This window comes from Alligator sinensis, unplaced genomic scaffold (assembly GCF_000455745.1).
Source record: "Alligator sinensis unplaced genomic scaffold, ASM45574v1 scaffold49_1, whole genome shotgun sequence".
In the NCBI taxonomy this organism is placed as follows: Eukaryota; Metazoa; Chordata; order Crocodylia; family Alligatoridae; genus Alligator; species Alligator sinensis.
The window spans coordinates 2674211-2697515 of NW_005841970.1; the positions used below are offsets into that span (position 1 = coordinate 2674211).

A 23305-nucleotide genomic window follows, 5' to 3' on the forward strand; every position below is an offset into this window, starting at 1 on the left:
ATGTCAGTACCCAGTGTCTTTTCCAGCTCTGTCATGCCTATTGGCTACTATGGTGACATTGCCAGTGTACATGTATCACTTAGATGTTGTACGTAGGAAGCCTGAGGTATTCTGGTGCTGCTGCTGTACATTGAAAAGTACTGGTGCTAGCACTGATTTTTCTAAGTTCAATGTCTATTAAAGTTTAATGGTTATGTACATTATAAATAAAATATTCCCAAATTCTCCAATAGGTTTTCAAGTAACACCATAAGCTGCATGAAATGCATCTTTAATTTGTCAGCTGATATACATTTGTTACATCAGAAAGTAGAATAAGATTACTATATCAGCCAATGATCATAACTACTTATCTCTAGCTGTTTTATTCAAAATTATTTTATATAGAAGCTTATTCCACCTACAAGAAATTGGTTTGTGGCAAAATTCAGCCAATATAATAAACACTTTATTATACTTAATTAAGAAAATACCATGTCTCTTCACCCTTATTTTTTTCCATAATGGAAAAGAATAGTAAATCTGGTGTGCAACACATGCTATGATAAAATGATGACAAAATAATAACAATTCCACATTCACAGCAAATTGAGAAATAATTAGATACAAAGAAGAAAAACATTTCTTATGGCTTTTAACTTAATCCTCAAACTCTACTGAAATGTAATGAAGCATCAGGACATGCCTTTATATAACTGCATATATACCTGAATAGTTGAATGACTATGTAATTGTATCTGAAAAAATAAAACCTTCATCTTTCTCTTTTAACAACTAAGACAAAAATTCAAAATAACTGGCTATACCATTAAAAATTACACTATGCAGCTAAAGGTTGGTTACAAGAGTCTTTATTTTGCAAACTATACATAAACAGTAAAAAAGAAAATGCATTATACTTTTTAATATTACATAAGATAAACATTAAATTTAGTATTCAATATGTAGAAATCAAATGCAAATAATAAACTGATTTTCCTTTCAATTAACTGCAGATGAAAATCAGAGAAACCAGTGATCAACTGTTGAAATTATACAACCTGCAGTATGTTACACAGGTTGTTTCAATTTTATTGTGGGTGGAAAGCCATAGGTCTGATATGCATGGAGGTGATGGAGTTCTGAAATGTCTACACGATTAATTAACATGCTAACATAAATACAGTGATTAAAGTAATTTTCTCTACAGTTAAATCTTAAATGCTACGCTACACAATAATCATAATCTAGTCCACATGATAATTACATAACAATAGGAAAAAAAATAAAATAACCCATTTTCTTCATTCCAGCAGCAATACCTATACTGGTATTATTTTGGTAACTGGGTGTGCTTAGCTATTGCCTAACGTCCTATATCGGTATGCATGCTAAAACCTTTCTATTTCTATTTTGCAAGGCACCTTACAATACTTTCTCTAAAGTTCTGCACTAACAGCAGAAAAAGACATGAATTAAAGAAAAAGATGCAAAAGTATTTCCTGAAACAGGAAAATAAAAATTATAGTTAGGGGTTACTTAAATTGTCTTGAGTCGTGCTGTCACTCTCAAGTACAGTAAAGTATAATTCAAGTGTATTTTGAAAAGTTTTCCCATTTGAAATATTTTATGCAACTCTGGTTAAGAAAGAGACAAACAAAAGAGGATGAAATAATGCTGCTGCTTGAGTAAGCAGTAAAGTCTATATAGAGTTCGATGTCAAAAGAAAAAATTTAAAGAAGGACAACAAAACTTCAGACTTGCAGAATCAATTCTTGCCTGTGTTTACGGCTTTTAAAAGACATTCCTTCATAAACTTAGCCATTTCCTGATCAAAAACATAACTACAAATGCAAACAGAAAGAAGGAACTTCATTATTTTCTCTTACAGTCACATTTTCTCCACACCTTTGGTTAATTAAAGGTTGGTGAGATGCTACTTGTGCATTGAAGTTTCTACTGCAGTAAATGATTGGTCCAGGTCATGTTCAATTTGAAAGACCACATGGCCCCAGTAACTGCTAAAGTTAATGAAACTTTAACATATATTAGAGCACAAAGTCCCAAACAATGGTAAATATTCCTTATGGAAGTTTTTAAAAGTTTGGTTGTCCTTATGATGTTCTGCATGTTTATTTTCTAGTAGCACATCACAATTATTTCTTCAGTCTAGACTTCCAATGTGTTTTCTTCTGCTCAATGGCATAAAAAACCTCAAAAGCACATAATATAATGATTCTTATTTAAACAAAGTCTATGACTCCAGCTGTAATATTTGAAATAATCATACAAAATATACATATTTTTAAATCCTTTTGATCTTGCAGAGCAAAGGAATTTTCTATGAGATGTCACCATGTGATTTTTAGAAAGGTACAATTTGTTGACCTCTAAAATCATCAAATGTATCCATCATGATCATCATCATCCACATCATCATCCCCTTCGTCCTCATCATCATCTTCAATTTCATCTTCATCATTCATCACATCATCTTCATCATCCTCATCATCTGTCCATTCATGGAAATCACCACTGGCAAAATCACCTGAGGTCTCTAAATCAATAGCTAAAAAAGTATAATAGTTACCTGATACTACAGGAACTCAGGGATCTATGGATTCATGTCAATTAATTGTTTAAAATAAACAGTGAGGTATAAGGTAAAAAATAAATGAATAAAGCCTCAATATTTTTCTGCTGTCTATAAAAGGAAATATTTTTTCCCATAACATATTTAGAGTATGGAACTTACTGCCACAGGAGGTCATACAGGCCACAAATTTATTAACGTTAAAAAAAGATAGGAAATGTATATAGGTATGAAGGGTATCTAGACTTCTAATCAATGGTGATAACAATTTGGAAGAAGGACAAATACCAGTTTCAGGACCTAAACAAATCTGTAGTAGAAATCAGAATGTTTAATGTGAGATAGGCAGATTATCCAATTTCTGTGTACTGCAGGATTCTTCCACTGCACTCTGAAGTACCTGCTGTGGGCCACTTTCAGAGACAGGACAGTGGACAACATGGACTTGGTGTTTGAACCAGTAGGGCATGTTCTAGCTATGTTTTATTTACCTTTTCTATATAGCCATGTATCTGCGCCAGTGTATCTTTTTAGTTTTATGTAGCAAGAATTTATTTTTCTATTTAATCTTCAAATAGTGATATATTCATTTACATGATTATATGACAAGGTCCACTTAGTTGGTGCTTTGAGTGGATTTAGAGAAATCATCTGATTTGATGAAGAACCTATTTGTATCTGGAGTGGCTCCTGAGAAGCTTCTTGTAATCAATAAGTAGCATAAAACATCTATTGTAGTAGCATGAGACTTGTGGGAATTTCAGAGTCAGTAAGTTAAGTGTAGGATCCCAAAATATTTTATTAAAAAATGGTGTTACTGGCACCCTTGAATTCTGGTGGCAGGTTTGGGATGCTTGGAGCAGTAAAGGTACAGGGATTAAGGGGGATCAGGAAGTGATATACATGCAGACCCCTTTTTAAGTACTTCAGAAATTTATACCAAGTTCCTGATAACTAGGCTTTAATTAAATGGTTGTCAAATTGAGTTCAACAGTATGCTGAGTATACAACCTGATTTCATCTAGATGCTAGATATAGTGCCCTGACTACTAGGATTATTGGACTAAGTGGGTGGGTCCACCACCTATTCTCTGTATAAGTGATACTTGCACATTTTAGAAGTGAATTTGGATTTGGCACTAAAAAGTAAGGCCACTGATTTTAGAGGGAATAGGAAATCTATTCTAACAAACAGGAAGAATTTTACAACTTACCACATTCAGCAGCACCAGTTGTTCTGGATCCTGTTACCTCATTACCATATCTGTCAACACACCAGCACTGCCCTGTACTTCCGTGGCACTGACTTGGTTTGTAGTACCCATCTTCATCACATAATGGGATGTAATAGTTATCTGTACAAGGTAAACCAATGCTCTATATTATGCTAGATGCTAAATGCAAAAATGCCCCCTCCCTGGTTTATTTACATTCTATTATTAAGCCCAGCTATGAAGGGTCTTACATGCAAACTCTTTGTTCATACCCTAGAGATGAAAGGAAGATATGAAATATAATGAGGCTATCTTTGACTGACCTCAAGGATGACCATTCCCACTCTCTATTTTCTTTAAAGTTCCTTACTGATTGTCTGAGGGCCTTTTTCCTCGGTAAGTTTAGGTGGCTTCCGGAGCTCTTAACCCCTGGACTGGCTGCACATGAACACCTTTTTCAGTGGCTTAAAGAACTTGTTATTTGTCTTATAGTTACACCCTTCCAGGGCAGAATTATTTCCAATCTGCCTAATTTTGTTCCTATTCCATTATCATGTGGCCCCTTCCCACAGCTATTCCATTCAAGTTGAAGTCCTCCAGTATCCTAGAATGCAGTGGCCCCTCCTGACTTAGGGTGAGCAGGGATGCCAAGGTTCAGCAAGGCCAGGCATGGCGTCTTACCCCCAGGGACGTCTGGCAGAGCAAGTACTGCAGACCCCAAGTGCGCTGTAGCTGCAGTGCCTCCTGCCGCTTCCTGGACCAGCTCTGCTCCCAGTGGGGGTGGTGCGGGTGGTGGGCATGACCTGAGCTCCAGAGAAGAAAGGATTGGGCCCCTTGGAGCTCAGAGTGAGTGAGTGCCCTAGGTCCCTCTGGTCTCAGTGCAGCTGAAATGGTGGTGGACCTGCTCTTTGCCCAGTGGGAGCAGTGAGTTACTTCTGTTCTTAGTCTTGCCCCTGCTCACCAAGCCTCTCATGGCAAGTCACAGCTGTACAGATGAAGGACAGTCAGAACAGGTTTTTTACCTTACTGTGTGACTGCTCCACTAAGACGAACAACACTAAGCTGACTAACTTTTGTTCAGCTTACAGAGTAAAGTCTAAAAAGGCCCTGAGATCTATTCCTTGCTGTACTTAAGTTGGGAAAGAGGATTCTCTGAAGGTCACAGTTAAGTACCTGATTGCTACATCCATGCTTGATGTAAAGGGGAAGGGATAGGTCAGATGCCTAAATGTGACATTCAACAAGTGAAGTGCAACAAAAATTTAAAAATCTCCTGAATAATTAGGACCAGGCTTTGTGGAATAGCAGGCATATCTATTCCTCTCAAATAGGAAAAGGCTCATCAGTCTTTATTTATTTATTCATTCATTCATTTATCCATTCTGGTATTTTTCAGTTTATTCAGGGACCTATCCATTTTTAGTACCATATTTGAAAATATGACAATAATGAAGCCCTAATGAATGGCTGTTAGAGGAAAGAGCTGTTGACAGAAAGATGAAGAGGCTGGTGAGATCAAGGCATGCATCTCCATCTCATTTAGCTCCAAGTCTCACCTCTACTGATGCATGAGTGCTTTTTATATTACATAGTCTAGACATCTATTTAAAACTAACATGTATTGAAGCTAAGGTAAAAGCAAAAGTCCATATTAAATGTCAGTATTCATTTTATTAAACTCTATGATAGAGACACCTTTCAAAGTGAAGATTCACTAATGAAATTATGTTGGTTCTAAAGAAAGATAGTGGAAGGCATATTAACATGGACCTGAGACTTCCAAGATTCTCTCAAAGATTTTCTTTTATTGATACAAAATATATAATTTATCATATTCTCCTACAATTGTGTTGACTCTGAAGTGATTTGAGTAAAAGACAGGAAAAAAATATATTTGGCTTCATAAAACAAGCAAAAATACATGCATGTAAGCAGGAAAACAACCATATCTCAGGGACCATATCTGTAAAGGAAAAAGGGACACTTAGTTTTTGGAGCAGACACTCTCTTTAAAGAGTAAATGTGGGAGCATCTGTTTGCCAACAAGTGTAGCTTTTTTCTTCTTTTTTTTCTATTACTTATCTGCCTATTAAAAAGCAGATTTCTTTTCAAGCAGTGTCTTCCTCTCGCAGTCAAACTGTGTTCTAAATAATCCTAAATAATGTCAGTCACAATTTAGATGAAATCTTGTCCATACAGAAATAATGGCAGTTTGGCTTCAGGGGACCAGAATTTCACTCCCTATTTAGGCATGTGCTGGAGCATTGTGAAAGAGTGGTTAAGGCAGGTGGGCGCCCATACACATGCTCCAAAGCATTCTAATTAGAATGTGTCAGAGTAGACTCCATATTCTAATTGGAGCACTCTAGCATCATCACAGTGTCATGTCTATAAGCAGTCACAGGTTTAAAAAAGGCAACTGAGGTGCTTTTAATTAAAGCTCATTAATAAGCATGAACGAGCTTTAATTGAAGCAGGGGTAGGGCAACTATTTTGGCTGGAGGGCTGCTTAATGAGTTTTGGTGAGCTGTTGAGGGCCACAAGTGTAGCCCCATCCCTTGGTCGCCATCTTCGGACCAGAAGTCCGTAACCTCTGACCTTTGCCACTGGAAGTCCCTTCCCCTGCCCCAGAAGTACTCCTTCAGAGTGCCATCTTGGGTGCCATCTTGGAACCGGAAAAAAAATCATATACTAAAAATAAATCAATCATCTACTACTACATATTTTAATTTTATTTAAAAAAATAATGTCCTGACTTATGTGTGTTTGAGTAGTGTATATAAAGGTGATTGCATAATAGCTCAAAATAAAGCCTTACTTTTGTATATTGTGTGTGAGAAGGAGAGGTGTATGTGGAGGGGTGTGAGGGTGTGTGTGTGTGGGATATGGGTATGGTGGGAGGGTGGGGAGTGTTGGTGGGTGTGTGTATGGGGTATGGCAGGGCGTGGAGGAGGCTGCTGGCAGGTATGGTGGGGTGCGTGGGTGTGTGTGTGTGTTGGGGTGCAGGTGTGTTGGGGTGAGGGTGTGTGCAAAGTTGTTTGTGTGTGTGGGGGTATGGTGGTGGCTGGATGTGTGGGAGGGTGTGGGTGTGTGTGAGGAGTGTATGTGGGGGTCCTTGGAGCCACACGTGGCGGCAGTGTGTGGGGCTAGACTAGCCCAGTCCCATAGCACACAATTCCCAGGCTGCTGCCCAAGTCCCTGGCCCTATGTGGCAGCAGCATGCAGCCCAGCCCAGCCTGGACCCATAATGCGCAACTTCCACCCAAGTCCCTGGCCCTACATGGCTGCAGTGTGTTGGATCAGCTCAGCACAGCCCCCTAGCATGCAGTTCCTCACAATGGAGGGCACTTTTATATGTGCACCAGGGGTGTGGGGGGCAGTGCTTGAATTAGACAGGTTCCGAGTGCTGCTCTAATTAAAGTGCTGCAGTGTCTTTTGTATCAGCATCCCTGCACTGGAAAATGGTGGTGGGGATGTTTCAAGTAAAACTTGTTCCACTGCAAGATTCAGGAAAGGAGGACTGGTAAATAATCATGGGGTCACCAGGCAAAAGCCTCTGCCAGGCAGAAGCTTCTTGTCTCCCTCATTCCCTATCTTGGAGCTGGGGACAGGGCAGGTCAGCCCAGGCTGGGGTGGGGATTGGTGGCTTAGCAACCAGAGCCAGTGCTTCCTGCAGAGATGCACCAGTTTTCAGAGGTGTAGCCAAGGGCATGATCCAGTGATGATTGTCTTTTGACTTTTGGATTGGCCCCACGGCCTAGATGGAATCACCTGGTGGGCCAAATCTGTCCTGCAGGCCATATTTTGGCCACCCCTGAGTTAGCATACCACAGCCATTTTTAAACACATTGGGGCTTAATACATGTGATGCTGCAGCATTTTAATTAGAGTGGCTGTCTGGGAACCACTCGAAAATGCCCCTCACCCCTAAGCACATGTATAGATAAGTCCTTGCAACAGCTTTAAGAAGCGAGTTTCTTCATGTGCTGTGGATATGTGCAGAAATTGGCCTTGGTCATTCAAGCTGGGGGACCAAAAGCAGGTAGCTGTGATGCCAGTCACCATCCCTTCGTTGTGTGTTCTTGGCTATGGAAATCAGTGTGCTTGAACCATGCTAGCTTGATGTCACACTATGTTTGGGACAGACCTCTGAATCTGCTGTAGACACACTGGTGATTTGCTGGAGTTCTGTAGCTCCTATGGCTATCATGATTTTCAATTTCACTAAAAATTACATTCAGTTTCACTAGAGGGTTAGTGTTTCAGTGAACTAGAATACACTAACTAATCATTTAGTTTCCAAAGTTAAGCTGCATAACACAATAATATAGTAATTAATAGAGATGCACCGATAGAGGTTTTTAGGGCCAATACTGATGGCAGATTTTTAACGAGCCATATTGGCCAATACCGATCCGATTGCAAATATGCAGCCAGACAGCTTGGAGAACAGGTCTGGCTGGTAAGTCTGTTGTGGAGGAAGGGGTGAGGAGGGAGGGAGGGAGGGAAGGGGCATTGGGGTTCAGATTGAAGCCCCAGCAGTGAGGGAGAGAGTGGGGCTGGGGCTGGGGCAGGCACTGCAGAGCTGGAGCAGGGCACAGGAATGAGCCATTAATGGCTCATCTGGGGAGTACAGGGAGGGAGTGGCGGCTCCCACTGCTGCATGAACCCCAGGAGGGCATGGGGGTGTGTGCCCCAGATATGCACATGGGGTGAGGGCAGGCTACTGCTGCAGGCTGGGGGGGGAGTCAAGATCTTGGTGGGGGGGCTGGGCTGTGCTTGGGGTGGGCGGCAGTTGCGCTGCAAGGGGAGTTACGGGGGGATGTTGCAGCCACCCCAAAATTCACTGTAGCCCCCCTCCCAGTGCTGCTGCCGCATGCCCTGAGTGCAGCCTGGCCCAAACCCCACCACTGGAAAGAGCCCAGGGCTGCCGCAGCCCCAGCCTCAGCCTGCAGTGGCAGCCCGTCCTCACCCCATGCACAGATCTGGGGGGCACAAACCCCCAATGCCCTCCTGAGGTGTGCACAGCAGGTGAAGCCACCCCTCCCCTGCACCCTTCGGATGAACCACAGCTCCATCTCTTGTCCTGCCCCAGCTGTGCAGCACCTGCCCCTGCCCCACTCCCTCACTCACTGCTGGGGTCTCGATCTGCCCCCTACACACTCCTTCCCTCAGAACAGACTTACAAACCGGACACAGTTGCTTTCCATGCTCCTCGGCGGTGCTCCTGGCCACCTGCAGGCTGCGCATATGCACAGGGCATTTATCTATGACATTATCAGCCACATCAGCCAAAAAAGACGATTGCCGATACTGTCAATGTTCCTTAAATCGGTGCCGATATGGGACTGATGTATGGGTGCACTTCTAATAATACATTTCATTTATTTGCAAACTAAACCCTATTTCCTGCACACACAGGCATATGCTCCATGAAGATAATCTGCTGCAGCTGTGCAGAGCCCTAGTGCTGTCAAGAGGAGCTCCATACAGAATAAGTTCTAGAATCAGTTTGTAAGACACTATAAATTGGAACAAGGGAATTTGTAAATGTCAAAACAATTTGGTAATAATAAATGGATCAAGCAATCTTTTAAAGAAGCAAATTGTAAATAAAAAAAATGATTTTCAAATATAACAAAATGTATGTAAAATTTAAAACCACCATTCTGATCAGTAACACTGTCTCAAGTTATTTTGGTTGCGTCTTTTGTTCTAGTTTTTAAAAAGACATCTAAGGCTAAAATGATTTAAAAAAAATTAAATAATTATGAAAATACAGCAGTTGTGATGTGTGCAGCAGTTTCATGTATATTATGGAATTTGTTCCCAGCAAAGATTTAAATTACTTGCAGAATATTACAGATAAACTATCAGCAGAAATGTTATCTTAGGACTACCTTTTTGCCTAATAACTGTAAAAATGTACATTCTATTAGGGTAATAAAACAGATGTAATATCTTTTGGTAGGTAAGGTAATAAAACTAAGTTTAATAGCTTTCAAAAACTTCATAAATTTTCTTACTGGAATTTAGTGTGGTCTATCTTTGTTGGATTAATATTGATTTTATGTTGCTGTTTCACTAGGGTTATTTATGTAAGCAATAAAACCTTCAAAAAAATGATCTATGACTCACCAAGGAGCTTCTTTCCCCCTTGCTGCTTCTGAATGTTGCTGAGTTCTGTCTGGCAAGGTGGGTCTAAAACAACATAAAAAATGTTAAAGAGATTACACTAGATCAAAAGAAGGAAACCTGATTGACTGTTTTCATGATTTGTTATATTTGAAGTTCCTCCTAACATCTGGTCTTAAGAAATCTATACATCCTTCATCAAATGTCATATTTGGGCATGGTGGTAATGTGGTTAAGGTGTCACAGTCATCATAGTTATCTTTGGTGTACTACCTAGACAGTATGTGGACCCCCAAAGGTCCATGGACCCCAGATTGAAAACCACTGGTCTTATAACACTTATATTTGCCCCGTTTGCCCTTATTTTTTGGGGACGGGGGAAGTCATGTTTATATTTCCCATTTCATGTGCTCAAATACATCCTTGCTTCCTTTTTAATTTGAAAGTAGACTTACTTTTGTAAATCTACAGCTACCTGCACCTGAGAATGAGTGTTATAACATGTACCAGACTATGGAATCTATTTGCCTTAGAAATGAGTACATGCACCTGCTCTGATTAAAAAGACAGATAGGAGATTTCTAGACAATCAAGAAACAGGACATGTTTGACAGATGTCCAAAATTGTCATGTGCCAAGTATTATGAGAGAAAATCTCTTTATTTTAACTGCTTTTTCATGTGCTATAGCTGTTAAAATATTTCAAGGAAAAAACCTTCATTAGCTGTTTATAGTCTCCTCTTAATGTATTTTAAATTAACAGTATAATGATATAATATTAAAGCAACAGTACAATATAACATTCTAATAGCACACTCCAACTTCTGTTGAAACCAATAGGAAGACTGATTTCAGTGAGTTGAAACTGGCTTTTAATGATTAAAATGAAGGAACTATAATATAAATACAGCTAACAGATGTGCATGGTAGGAAAAGTTCTTGTAAGACTAAATACCTACAAGATAAGAACGCTTGCATTATACAATTGTAGATAATTTTGTCAGTTCTAATGGGACCCATACACAGTCATTAAAAGGCAAAATTTGGTTGAGACACCAACATCTCTTTAAATCTTTTCACAGATGTACTGATGCTGAAAGCTGCATGAGTGTAAGCAAAGGAAAACTCTATTATTAACAGAACTAGTAGTGGTACTATAGTTTCTCTGTTAAAATTTGTGAGATTTTGTATCTAATATTAATTCAAGGCACTACAGGTTCCTTTATCTACACCAACAAACTAATGATTGAGTTTTAAAAATAAATCTGAAAAATAAACTAGGATCAGGAACTCTGAGGTAAAAAGTATAGATACAAATTCACAGTTCCCTAAATATCAGGCTCTTTTCTTTGAAAACTTCAAAGTAACCACAAAATATTCTCTAAAAAGCTGAACGTGCTGAAGGTATTTAACTAAAACTGGATGTGAATGAACCTGAACTGCTGTGCAGCGAGTCAGAAGGTAAAAGTGCAAAAAACCTTTTCTTTTCATGCTGTGTATACTACAGTCTACATTACAGAATCAGTAATGAAAGGTGTGTCCTTTTTCAAAGAGGAGGCACTTTGTGGCATGCAGTCTTAGCTCAACAGAGGTTGCAGAATAAATGATTACTTGATGTCCATCCCTTTAGCCAATACCCTACTTAAAATCAGCAGAGATGCTGTTTCACTTAGGATGGGGAAAAATAATACTCCAGTGCTGTTAGTACTTTAGGTTGTGTACATAAGTGCTCTGTGCATGTTTTACAGTGCTATAGATTTAGAGCACTTCTTACAGCACTATAAAGTTACATCACTTTTAAACATGACAGAAGTGCAGTGTTTGCGGGGAGAGGGGAGGACAACCTCTGAGCCTCCCTGAACTTTTCAGGCTAGGAGGCAGGGGACACTCTGCAGCCTCCTGGGGCTTCCCCACTGGTCAGAAATTTGACCAGTGAAACAGAAGTTATTTACAGTGCTGTAGGTTGCTAAAGTGCTGTAAAATACAGTGCTTCAAATTTAATACCTCATTTAACAAGGGCTAATTTAAAGTGCTGTACCCATTTTTAAAGTGCCGCAAAGCTGTGCACCTCTACTAAGTCACGGCAATAAAGCACTTTAAATGATAAAAAAGCAACTTCTATACACACCCATAATGCACACCCCACAATTCCCATAGATATGAACAAGATATCCTATAGTCAACTGACTATGAAAGAACTCAAGAATCTCACTATAGGCACAGAAACCCCCATGTTGTGCCCCTGTTACACAGGAACCAATGCAGAAGTGAGGATCTAGTGATGTAGGTAGGGCTTTGTTACAGAAATCCTCTCACCTGGGGTAGGTTATTCCATGGGCTCCTAATGTGGGTGCCAATTACCTATTGGGCAGTGAGGAAGTATTTTTAGTAACAGTGTAGAGTCATGTTTGGTACAAGGGCAAGAATTAATCCGTATTATTCATGAATTCTAATTTACCAGAATATATACAAACTGGAATCTATGATGACTGGTCACACAGAAGAAGTGGTATCACCCTTACAGTTTGAATGTCATTAAAAAAAAACTTTTAAGAAGTTACAGACAAAATACTTCATTAAAGAAAGAAGTGTAAACCCATTGTATTGGTGCCAACTTCAGCTAGCCAGGAATTCATCCTGACTGTATAACAATTCTTTTTGGAATTAAAGTCCCTGAAAGTAGACTTACAAAGTACTGTTCACAGGAATCTTAATGCTAGAAAAAAATTTCAAGGGACGCATTTTTTGTAGATCAAATGCTGAAGTTCTCTGCTAGTAAACCTAACTAGAATCATGGGGTGCGTCCACACATGCAAGCACGCGTGCTTGTAGCAGCTCAAATAGAAGCAGTGCAAATTTGAGCTCGGGCTTTTTGCCTCAGCAAATGTGCCCGAGCATACACTTTGTTGTGGAGCAAATTGTGCCACTTGGAGCAAAATAACTCTGCCTGGTTCCTCCTGGATCTGCAGTCAGGGGGAGCTAGAGCCTGGAGCCAGCTCCTGTGCTGGCCCCAGCAGTATAAAAACCTGCCCTGACCAGTAGTTCAGGGCTACTTGCCTTCAGGAACTTCTGGGGTTCACCCTCCACCCTTTTGTTTTTGGTCACCACATCCACAGCCTCACCAAGTCCTGGGACCTCCTGGTAAGCCTCCTCCTGGCCCTGGCCAAGTGGGCCCTGTACTTGACCAGAAAGGAGGCTCTGGCCAGGAAGGTACCCAGAGACTGTGGGGCCGCTTTCCTCTCATCTGTCCATACACATTTATGGGCAGAGTACCAGTGGGCAGTGTCCACTGGCTCCTTGGATGCCTTTGAGGACTGGTGGGTGCGGCCCAGGGGGCTCTATTTGGTGCCCCCCTCAGGCACACTCATTTTCATGTTTTGACCCTTTGACCCTCACGTCACTCCTGTCCTGTTTTTTGCCTTCGTTGTCCCAAGTATTTTGTTGTAGCAGTCACCCACTAGCCCCCATACAATAGGAGCTACTAGATAGCCAGGTAGGCCTTAGGGCCTATGGTATTCGAATGTTACAAATAGACAGGAGCTTCTGGGACCTGGGCAGTTAGTATTTGGGGACACTACCACTTGTGCCAAATGGACTGCTGAAGCAGCATCCAAAATTCACTTTTTAAAATACCCCAAAATCCACTTTCTTCCACAATTAGAGAGAGAGAGGGAGAGGCATTGATCAGAGAGACAATGTTTTATTGCTATATTTACAATGTTAAAGCAATTTGGAAGCCTACCAGTGTCTCTAGCATCATAATAAAATAAACCCTAAATATCTATATGTTTTAATGTTTACATTTGGTTTTCTTATCACATGGTGGGTATGTGATGGGGGATGTGGAGTTAGCAGGAGGGGGGTGGGAAGAAGGGTGGGGGGATGTGGGTGGCTGTGGAGGGATGTGGGAGGCTTTGGGGTGTGTGGGTAGGTGTGGGTGGATTGTGGGGGGACTGTGCGGGGGTGCTGCTGAAGAGGAGTGGCTCCCCCGTCCCCTGCAGGGGGCCACAGGGCAGAACCCCCCCCCATAGTACATGGACTGCCCTGCCCGCAGGGTCCCAGCCCCTCCAACCCCCCATCTCCAGCCCCCTGCTTGTTCTTCTGCTCGTCTCCAGTCCCTGGCTCATTTCCCTGCTTGTCTCCAGCCTTGGGAGGCTGGAGATGAGCAGGGGGATGAGCAGGAGGCAGGAGACGAGCAGAGGAATGAGCAGGAGGCTCCTGGAGACTAGCTGGAGATGTTCCCCTACTGTCTCCAGCCTCCTGCTCATTCTCCTGCTCATCTCCATCCCCCTGCTTGTTCCCCTGCTCATCTCCAGCCTCAGGAGCCTGGAGATGAGTGGGGGAATGAGCAGAAGGCTGAAGACAATCCCCTGGAGACACGCTGGAGATGTTCCCCTGCTGTCTCCAGCATCCTGGTCATTCCTCCACTCATCTCCAGCCTCCTGCTTATCTCTAGCCTCGGGAGGTTGGAGACAGCAGGGGAACAAGCAGGAGGCTGGAGACAGCAGGGGAACATCTCCAGCTTTTCTCCAGGGGCTCGTCTCCAGCCGCCTGCTCATCTCCAGCCCCCTACTCATTCTTCTGCTCTGTCTCCATTCCTCTAGAGGCTGGAGAAAAGCAGGAGAATGAGCAGGAGGTTGGAGATAAGTGGGGGAGTGGAATGGAGATGATTCAGGGATTAGGCTCCAGCTTCCTGGAGCTTCCCCTCTCAGCTCCTGCCCCCCCAATTGCTCTCCCACCCAGTTCCAGCCTCCTGCACTGTCTGCAGCTTACCAGCAGCAGCAGTGGCAGTTGGGGCCACTCAGGGCCTCATGGCACAACTCCCCTATGTGGTGCAGAGCAGCAGGGCATGGCCCTGGCTATCTAGCACTCACGCTGCAGCTGCTACATTGTGCAGGTGCGGCCCAACTTGGCAGGGCACCTGTGCTGTCTGGAAGCTTAGGGGTGCTGTGGCTGTCACCTGGGGCTTAGTGCTGTTCAGCCCAAGTGGCTGGAGCTCTGAGACAGTGTGGGGCGGCCTGCTAAGCTGGGTGCACTCGCATGATGTGGCAGCAGGGGTGTTAGGTAGCTGGGGCTGAGCCCCGCTGCCCCCCATGCAGGAGGACCATGTCATGAAGCCCCAAGCAGCCCTGAACACTGCAGCTACTGCTGGTGAGTGTGAGGGCGGGGGCTGGGGCTGTGCATGACAGCAAGAGGGGGGAGGGGGAACAGATGGGGGTTGGGGGAATGAATGGGGGTTGCATGGTCTCCTCTCCCACTCCTCCAGCCCTCCCCCCACTTACCTGGCACAAAGCTGGGTCTAGGTTCCTGCATCTTGCACCACTGCCTGCCTCGCATGGGTAGGCAGTGTGCTTTAGCACTGGGGCAAGGGCCAGTCATAGAGATGCTCTGGCTGGCTACCAGAGCATCTCTGTGGAGGACCGAGCCTCTGGTTGCCTCAGGGCATGGTCCTGGACTATGCCCTGCCCCACTTTTTTCCCCCAGGGTATTTTTTGACTCATGGATATCCAGGGGTCTAATTTGGCCCCTGCGCTGCAAATCTGCAGTGCGGGGAATGTTTTTTTGTTCCTGTATGTGCCTCTTGCTGCATCTCAAAGGGGGTTGAGATGCTGCAAGAGGCATGTGCACGCTCGTCTGCACGCACCCATGGAGCTGTGTTATGTGGCCATGGGTCTCAATGAGGGGCTGATAATTTTGACAGAGTGGGACCTGCTTCCAAAGTCCAGCTCATGGAGCCCTGTTGGCAATATGTATCCATAGCAGGGGACAAAGGACAATTACAGCTGCCACTGTCACTGCTTACTCGACTAGTGCTGCCACACCTGAATTTGACTCAGGGGGTGGGGAAGTTTGATGCCACTAGTTTATAGAAACAGTCAATGAAGGCTTTTATATATAAAGCAAATATATTTCTTTTTGGTTGTTTTTGGTTATAAGAAGTGTTTGATGGAAACTGAAGTTCCTCAACACCTTGCAGGAGAGATTTAGCATCTTTCTATCATTCATGGTTGTTCTGGTTATTAGTTCTTAACAGTGAACTTCAACTATTGCTATCCTTCATATTTCATACAGGTTTGAACAATAGTCTTATTTATTGTCTCTGGGTGTGTCTACACGAGATGTTACCACGCCGTTGCACTGCTGGGCGCTAACTGTGCAATGACAACACTGCGCATTAGTAACAAGCTTCTGTGCAGTAGCTAGTTGCTACTGCGCAGTAGTGCCAGGCAAAAACTGCGTGGTGATGGCACTGCGCAGTAACACCAGTAGCTGTGCAGTCATTTAGTGCTTGCATAAGCTTATTACTTATTGCAAGTCATTTAGTATTTGCAATAAGTAACAACTGCATAGCTGGCGGATCATGCAGACGCACCCTCTGACATCTAGAAAGGGATCATTATTTCTAGGGTTTCTGTATTTAGTGGTCTCCACTAATACAGCAAGTATCTAGAGCATGGCAGAAACTTCCAAAGAGGGGGAATGCACTGAATGGGAACACACTTGATAGATGGAAAAATAAAAAAAACCCAAACAAAGTCCCTTAAATTAGACATAAAACTACAAATACCAAAGTTGATCAGGGCAGTTTAAAAATTACCCACGGAGTCTAAATCATCCTTATTGCTTATAACCATAAAATGTGTAATTAGAAAATGAAATAACATGAACCAATAGGAAAGACTGCAGCACATAAAACTTACTGACATGAAATATATCTTTGAAGAGGATCTTGCAAGATTTTCACTACCAGAGCACAAGACTGCCAGAACTCTCTTAGCAGTTAAAGCTTTTGGTCTCAAAAGGGTGTGACAGCAAGACAGGACTTGAGCTCATGCCACCCTGACCCATTAAAAAGGTTTATCCTCTTTGTCTTCAATCAGTTCCTTTGACTGAGTGGGAGACAAAACCCACTCAATGTGATACCTTAGCTGATTTTAACTTCGTAGCAGTGGCCTTGCACAATTTCAGTAAAAACTGAGGAAAAGTTGAAAGAATCTTCCTCATTTATGGTCACTGTGCTCGTGTTCTTCTTAAGTGGAAAGGAATTTGGCACAAGATAAGTCTTTCTGTTTGCCTAAGTCCAAATATCAGACTGCACCCTCCTGATCCATAGACAGCCCTTACTCAAATGGCTGGAGTTGTCTAGGTGAGATGACAGTTATGTACTGGTTATAGTGCAGAATATACTTCATAAGACAGTGGCATGAGTTGTAATAAGTGCAAGAGACACAGCTGCTGAGCCAAAGCTTCTTATGTCTGGAGTACTGACCCTTGAGATATGACATCCAACTGTGTCAAGAGTGCTACCCCTGCCAACAGAGAGAGAGAAAGATGACTCAAAGCTTGTATTTGGGACTTTAAGGTAGCTGCACAGAAGACTAGGATTTTTTTTTATTTTTTAGTTCCCTGGCCCTCTCTGCTGCCAGATGCTGAGGGGGTAGAGGGGAGGGGGAATTTGGTTATCTTCAATAGAAGTACATCAAGGAACTGCTGGTTCATGTCCTGCTGTGGATGGATATAGATTATCCACTTTACCCAATGACCAAGACAATATTATCGTTGACTTCATGTGTAGTATCAGGTAGATGATACCCACAGAGCCCTCAGCCTCTGTGTTGTAGGCCCAGGATGTTTTGTTGGTTAGGCCACCCTTTTGTACTTTTGGGGGGCCTGGGGGAAGTGCAAGTGTGGGCAGCAGTGGCAGGGAAATTTATTTCTTCATGTTCTTGTCTAACCAATGTGTCAACTTCACAGGTTGACCATGTGAAGCACTCTGGACCAGCATCACGTGGGACTTAAAGCAGTCTCCTCAGCTATTTCAGTGAGAGCTTGTAGTACATAATATACTTCTTCAGTGCTAGCTATAACTGTGTCTATGCAAATCATCTCAGGAAGATGACATAGCAAGTACAAATCTTAGGCTTTTGTCACTCTTCTGTTCAATAGGCTAAATTTGAAGCCACTGAAGATTCTTGAATCCTTGTTCGATACCAAATCCTGAAAAACAAGAGAGGGCAGCGAGGCATCAAGGGTAGCATCGGCTGTGGTAAGCAGCAATAGATGGTGTTGCTTCTTACATATTTTGGAAAGATAGCACCTTGCTCCTGGCAATCTAGTGCTAGTACCTTTTCTGCAATGATCCCTTAGCCCTAGAAAATTAAAACAATCTAACCTGCCAAAATGAACAGACTAGTAGTGCCTCAGCATTCAGGTGAGCACTGTAACATTATGGTAGAAATGGAGTGCTTTACTGCTTAAGGCAGGCACTTAGATAAACACATTTAGATAAAATGCTGCCTGCACATGGAGGGAAACAGAGGCCAAAGAACAGAGACAGGAAAGAAAATGTTGACCAAATTTAGGAACTGAAGTACCACAGAAATCCACTGAAGAGTCTTGGACAAGTATTTCAGAAATACTAAACCAGATGGACTGGAAGCAGCACCACAGAGATCGAGGAAAAACGTGTCAAATACCAAGATCTTGAGAAGAGTTGGGGCACGTTAGTAAGGTGCAACTGCTACAGAGTTCCTATCTTGCTGAAGAAGGAAATGACTGGACTATTTTAGAAGGTAGAACTTATAATTAGGTAGGGATGATGTGCAGTGACCAACAGAGGGGTCAGGAACACCTACTCTTCATTACCACTGCCTCTAAAGATAAAAGATGCTCTCAGAACTGGAAGAATACTTCCAGTCTTGCATTAAGAGACCAAGACAAAAAAGGAGAATCTTGATCTGATAATAAGTTCAGATACAATTATTTATCTTTAAAAATGTATAGGCTCTGGCTTTCATTCTTGTATTTACTTTGAACACAGCCAATACAATTATTGATAGCAGTTATCAACATCTATATATGATACTTGAGAGTAGTAAAACTTCCCAGAAAACATCAACAGAATCATGAATAAAGTGCTGGCTATGTACATACAAGCTTTTTATTAATGCAAGCATACTTTATGAATATTATAGAGAGGCAAACAAGTCTTCTCTAGCTAGTAATACTATCACTATAAATATCTCATTTAAGAGAGTTATATATTTAGATTGTGCAATCCAATAATACATAAAGGAACACCAATAAATTACCAAATTTTCATTAAAAAAAAAAATTATTGATGTCTATGCAACTTGTTCATACTATGGGAAGAGAAGATGTGTGAATAATAGTTAAATGACTAAATAGCAGATAGGTGACAACTCTTATTTTAAAAATAAACATAAATTTGGCACTCGGTACATCTGGGGTTGTCTGACCCCAGCTGTCTTTTCTGCTCATGCAGGGGGGCTGGACCTGATGATCCTTTAGGGTCCCTTCCAGCCCTATGATTCTATCTACATGTGCAATTAATTTGAAGCAACAAATTCCAGAGCAGTTTGAGCTGGAGTAAACTACTCCTGGGCACGGTATTCACGTATGCCTGGGACAGCAGCAATTTCAGCTGGGGCAGAGCAGTTTACACCATGGCCAAGGAGGAACAGGGGTCAGTCCTGGATTCCAGGTGCCAGCCTCAGGTTGCAGAGGGGCTGGCTGGGGTATGAGCGGAGTACTGCAAGTATGTAGCTGTGTCTAGGCAGCAGGCAGGAGTCTGACCCCCTGCTGGCTGGCTGACTGGTTGCAATTTATGCCATGGTCAGCATCTGCACATGTATTTAACTGCAATTAATTACCCTGCTGTATGGTAGTACTGTACCGGACAGTACTATCTTATGGCAGCATTAATTAGTTTACTGAAGCCTAATACCATTGCATGTGTAGATGGTGATGCTTCACTCTGCATCTTATTAGTCTACTCTGCAGTTAAGCACATGTGTAGACATGGCCAGTGGTTTTAGCAGCAGCATAATACTTCTAAAATTGCAACTGAAAAGACAGTCCTATTTCAAAGTAAATAAGATTTCTTGAAAGATGAAAACTTGATTTTTATGCTGGGTAGTTATCAATGATTTTATATCTGACAGCAGATTTTAAACAAACAAGAGGACAGTTAGCTCAATCATGTAAAAAGAACTGGGGCTTTTTAAATTCAAATGTGAGGGTTTGAGAGAGAGACTGATAAAATTAAGATACATTGATATTGCATCCTCAGAGCTCCTTGGGAAGGTAAGTTTTGAACATATCTTGCCTACTTACTGCCTCTGCTTGCATGCTCTAAAGTTAGAAATGAGGCTGTCAAGATGCTTCAGGGGCATCCCAACAGAGATGCTGAGAACAGCTGTAGCAGAAACCCCCAAAACTGCTACATCATTGCATTACTGGATTTGGTGTATATGAGTGATAGTGGATGGGCAGGGAGTGTTTGAAAGCAGACTTCCATGGGAGCATCAGGGACACAAAACAGACTTAGCTTAGTTTTCTAAGCTGATACCAAGGGTCAGTTTAATCCTCAATTCTTACAGACTAACTGGGTGTGTTTCATGTGTAATTAATACTATTTGGCTTTACTGGGCAGTAACATTACTCCATATGCGGGTAGTAAATTTACTGCACAGTAGACTAATTTACTGCATACTAAGTGCCTGCATGTGTAGATGGTTAGGTTTGTCTACTGCATAGTAAAGTGTCTTGTATAGACACAGCCACTCAGTGGGTGCATTTACATGTGCGCTGGACTGTGCAGTTGTTACTCCACAATCATTTAGTAACGATGCTTAAGCAAACACTAAATGACTGCACAGTAACTACTGTGCAGTAACTACTGTTACTGTGTGTTACTGCACAGTAACTACTGTTACTCATACACTACTGTTACTGTGCAGTCCTAGTGCTACATGGGTCATTTCCAATGCTACTGAGCAGTGGCGTTGGCATTACACTTCGTGCCTGCCAATGCTATGTCTCCATAGCAATGAGCTATGTCGTTAAGGTTTTCATTACAGCGATGTGTAGACACAACCAGTGGGAGTTGGGGACCTGATATTTTTTTTCCTCTACATCATCTGCTGAATAAGAAGCTGAATGTAAATATATCCATTTCTGTCCAGCCTCAGCCAATAGCCAATGGCAAGGATTTTTTTAAAACCTTATTAAAATTAAATTGATTTAATAACTTACGGAATATATTACATAGCTATAAAAGTGTTGTTTATTGTTGATTTAATTTTCATTTGTGGATAGTTCAGAAATGAACTGCCTATAGATATTATTAACTTTTTTTTTTCTAAATAATTTCAAGAACTCAACAAAAGGTTTTAGCTAGGTCCTAAAAATCAATGGCTATAGGGTCAAATGAATGAAAATAACATTTTGCAGGATGTTGCAGTTGATTCAGTTATTTTAATAGGCTCACAAAACAGAACATTAAAATGCCACAGCAGAGCAATAAAAATGTTTATTTTATAATGTGGGCAAAACAGATAGAGGGAGGATTAATGCTGATAATTTTGTTCTTTCATTTTGGTTCCCTCTTTTCTCTAAGTGTCTGCTGGAGGTTGGTTGGAGAAGCAATGCTGCTATAAAAGCATTAATTGCTATTTTACATTTTATTTAGCATGTCTTGGATGTCTGGCAACATTTTCAGTGCAGCTTGTTTTTGACTTTCTTTTCACTGTGTATTCACAGTAGTTCAAAACCTTAAGACAAATTCCTAAGATAAGCACTTAAGAACTTGTAGTTCACTATAATCTTTTTAACATGTTCAGAAAATGATAAAACACTACAATCAGGTCAGTCATCTGCATCTGCAGGTTATTCTCATCTTTTACCTTGCTGTCTCTGGAAGCAGTAGCACCACTCATTGTTAGATATCAAACTGTCCTTGTATGTGTCACAAGAATTGAAGAATGCCTTGGTGCACTGTTCATTCTTGTCAAGGTAAATGCTTCCAAGCTCTGACTGGTCCAACAGCAGGTCATAGTTCATATCAAGCCTGTTAAACATCCAGCCAAGGGAGTCCTTGCAAATTGGCAAAATGCTGGTATCAAATCCTAAGAGGCAAAAATAGAAAGTAATTGGATATCAGTGAAAGATACAGCTCAGGCCAGGAAAGGGAGTGCTGTTTTCTGGATACAGTATATAAAGCTGTGTATAAATAATATACAAACTGTATTTAAAAGAAATCAATCAATTCAGCTGCTAAAGAATTAATCTCACCACCTGCCTTAACACATTTAAAACATAAGAGCTTTCTTTCTAAATGTGATACGTATAACACACATTCTGTAGAATAACAAATGATCTATGGTGGTTTTCAGGAAAGTAATTCTCTTGAGGGACTTTAGTGACATCATAAATCAGAGGAACATAGCTCCAGTGGTTTGTGATGTTCACAGAACCAGGAAAATGAATAATTTCCATGTGACACTCTGCAGCCCAGTGGTTGCTTTCTGTAATATATACTCAACACTCTTAAAAAGGTTTGTGACTCTCAGCCTTAGGTACACTAAAAAATATTACACCTTATCTATAGTCTGCATGAAAAGACCACTTTAAAAGAACAAGCAACTTATTTCTCCCTCCCATGCAATCATTTTTCCCTTTCAAGTCCCTGAACCAACCACATTCTTTAACCAGGGCTGTAGACAGTTTGCAGATAGCATCTGTGGCAGGCGTGAGCAGACCAAAACATGAATTAATGAGCAGCAAGGTAGCTACTAATGTGAACTTTTGTTGCCTCCACCATTTTCTTTTAGGGGCAATCTGTGTGAGGCAGTAGTGTAACTGGGGGGTAGGTCAGTGGGTGACTAGCCTCAGGTGCTGATTAAGGGAAAGGGTCCTGGGACAGAGGCTGCAGGGTGCTGGAATAGATACAACAATGCTGCTACTCTGACAGCTACAGGCTTCACTGCACAGAGTGGGACCAGGATCCAGGCAATAATACAGGGAGGCTCTGCGGGTCAAGGCAGTTAAATGATGAAGGAAAAAAGAGTAGGGAATGAAGATGGGGGAGAGGGGTGACCCCCTGCTAAATTCAGGATTTTAATTACTTGTTCAGCATGGCATTTGGCAGTGAGAGGCTTAACTCCTTAGAAAAGGGACACCTTTTTTCTTAGCTGCACGGGCCTCAGAACCATCACGGTTCCACCCCTGGGTCTTTCACACTAGTTGGCCTGTAGTTTCTGAGAGCACAAGCCCTACCAAGTATGTCTCTGGCCCCATCATCCCTGCAGTACACCCGCCTCCTGTCCAGGGCACCAAAAGGAGCTTGCTATGCCTCTGGTATGAAAGTAATTTGTGAATGTGTTGGCAGTCATTTTAGCTATTCCAAAAACAACTGCTGCTAGGACAAGCAATAGAACATTTCTTTATGTAACATTAGATCCAGTGATTTAAAGGTATCAAACTTGGTATCCCTCCTTTCACTGTTAGCATAGCCATGTGCTTTTCTTTGACCCCCCCCCCCCCCCCAAAAAAAAAAAACATCTAAAGATGTTAAGACATA

General features: G+C 41.9%; 1 protein-coding gene across 1 annotated transcript in view; it reads right to left on the reverse strand.

The window, feature by feature from the left end:
* Window positions 1-886: 886 nt before the first annotated feature.
* SPOCK3 (SPARC (osteonectin), cwcv and kazal like domains proteoglycan 3) overlaps window positions 887-23305 on the reverse strand; it is a 345817-nt gene continuing 323398 nt past the window's right edge. Inside the window, exons 7-10 of the mRNA XM_014518612.2 lie at window positions 21630-21851; window positions 9925-9987; window positions 3787-3927; window positions 887-2548 (exon numbers count right to left, since the gene is read on the reverse strand). Of these exons, the coding sequence (XP_014374098.1) occupies window positions 2379-2548; window positions 3787-3927; window positions 9925-9987; window positions 21630-21851 (596 nt within the window). The 3' untranslated portion in view covers window positions 887-2378. The remainder of the gene's footprint in view (window positions 2549-3786; window positions 3928-9924; window positions 9988-21629; window positions 21852-23305) is intronic.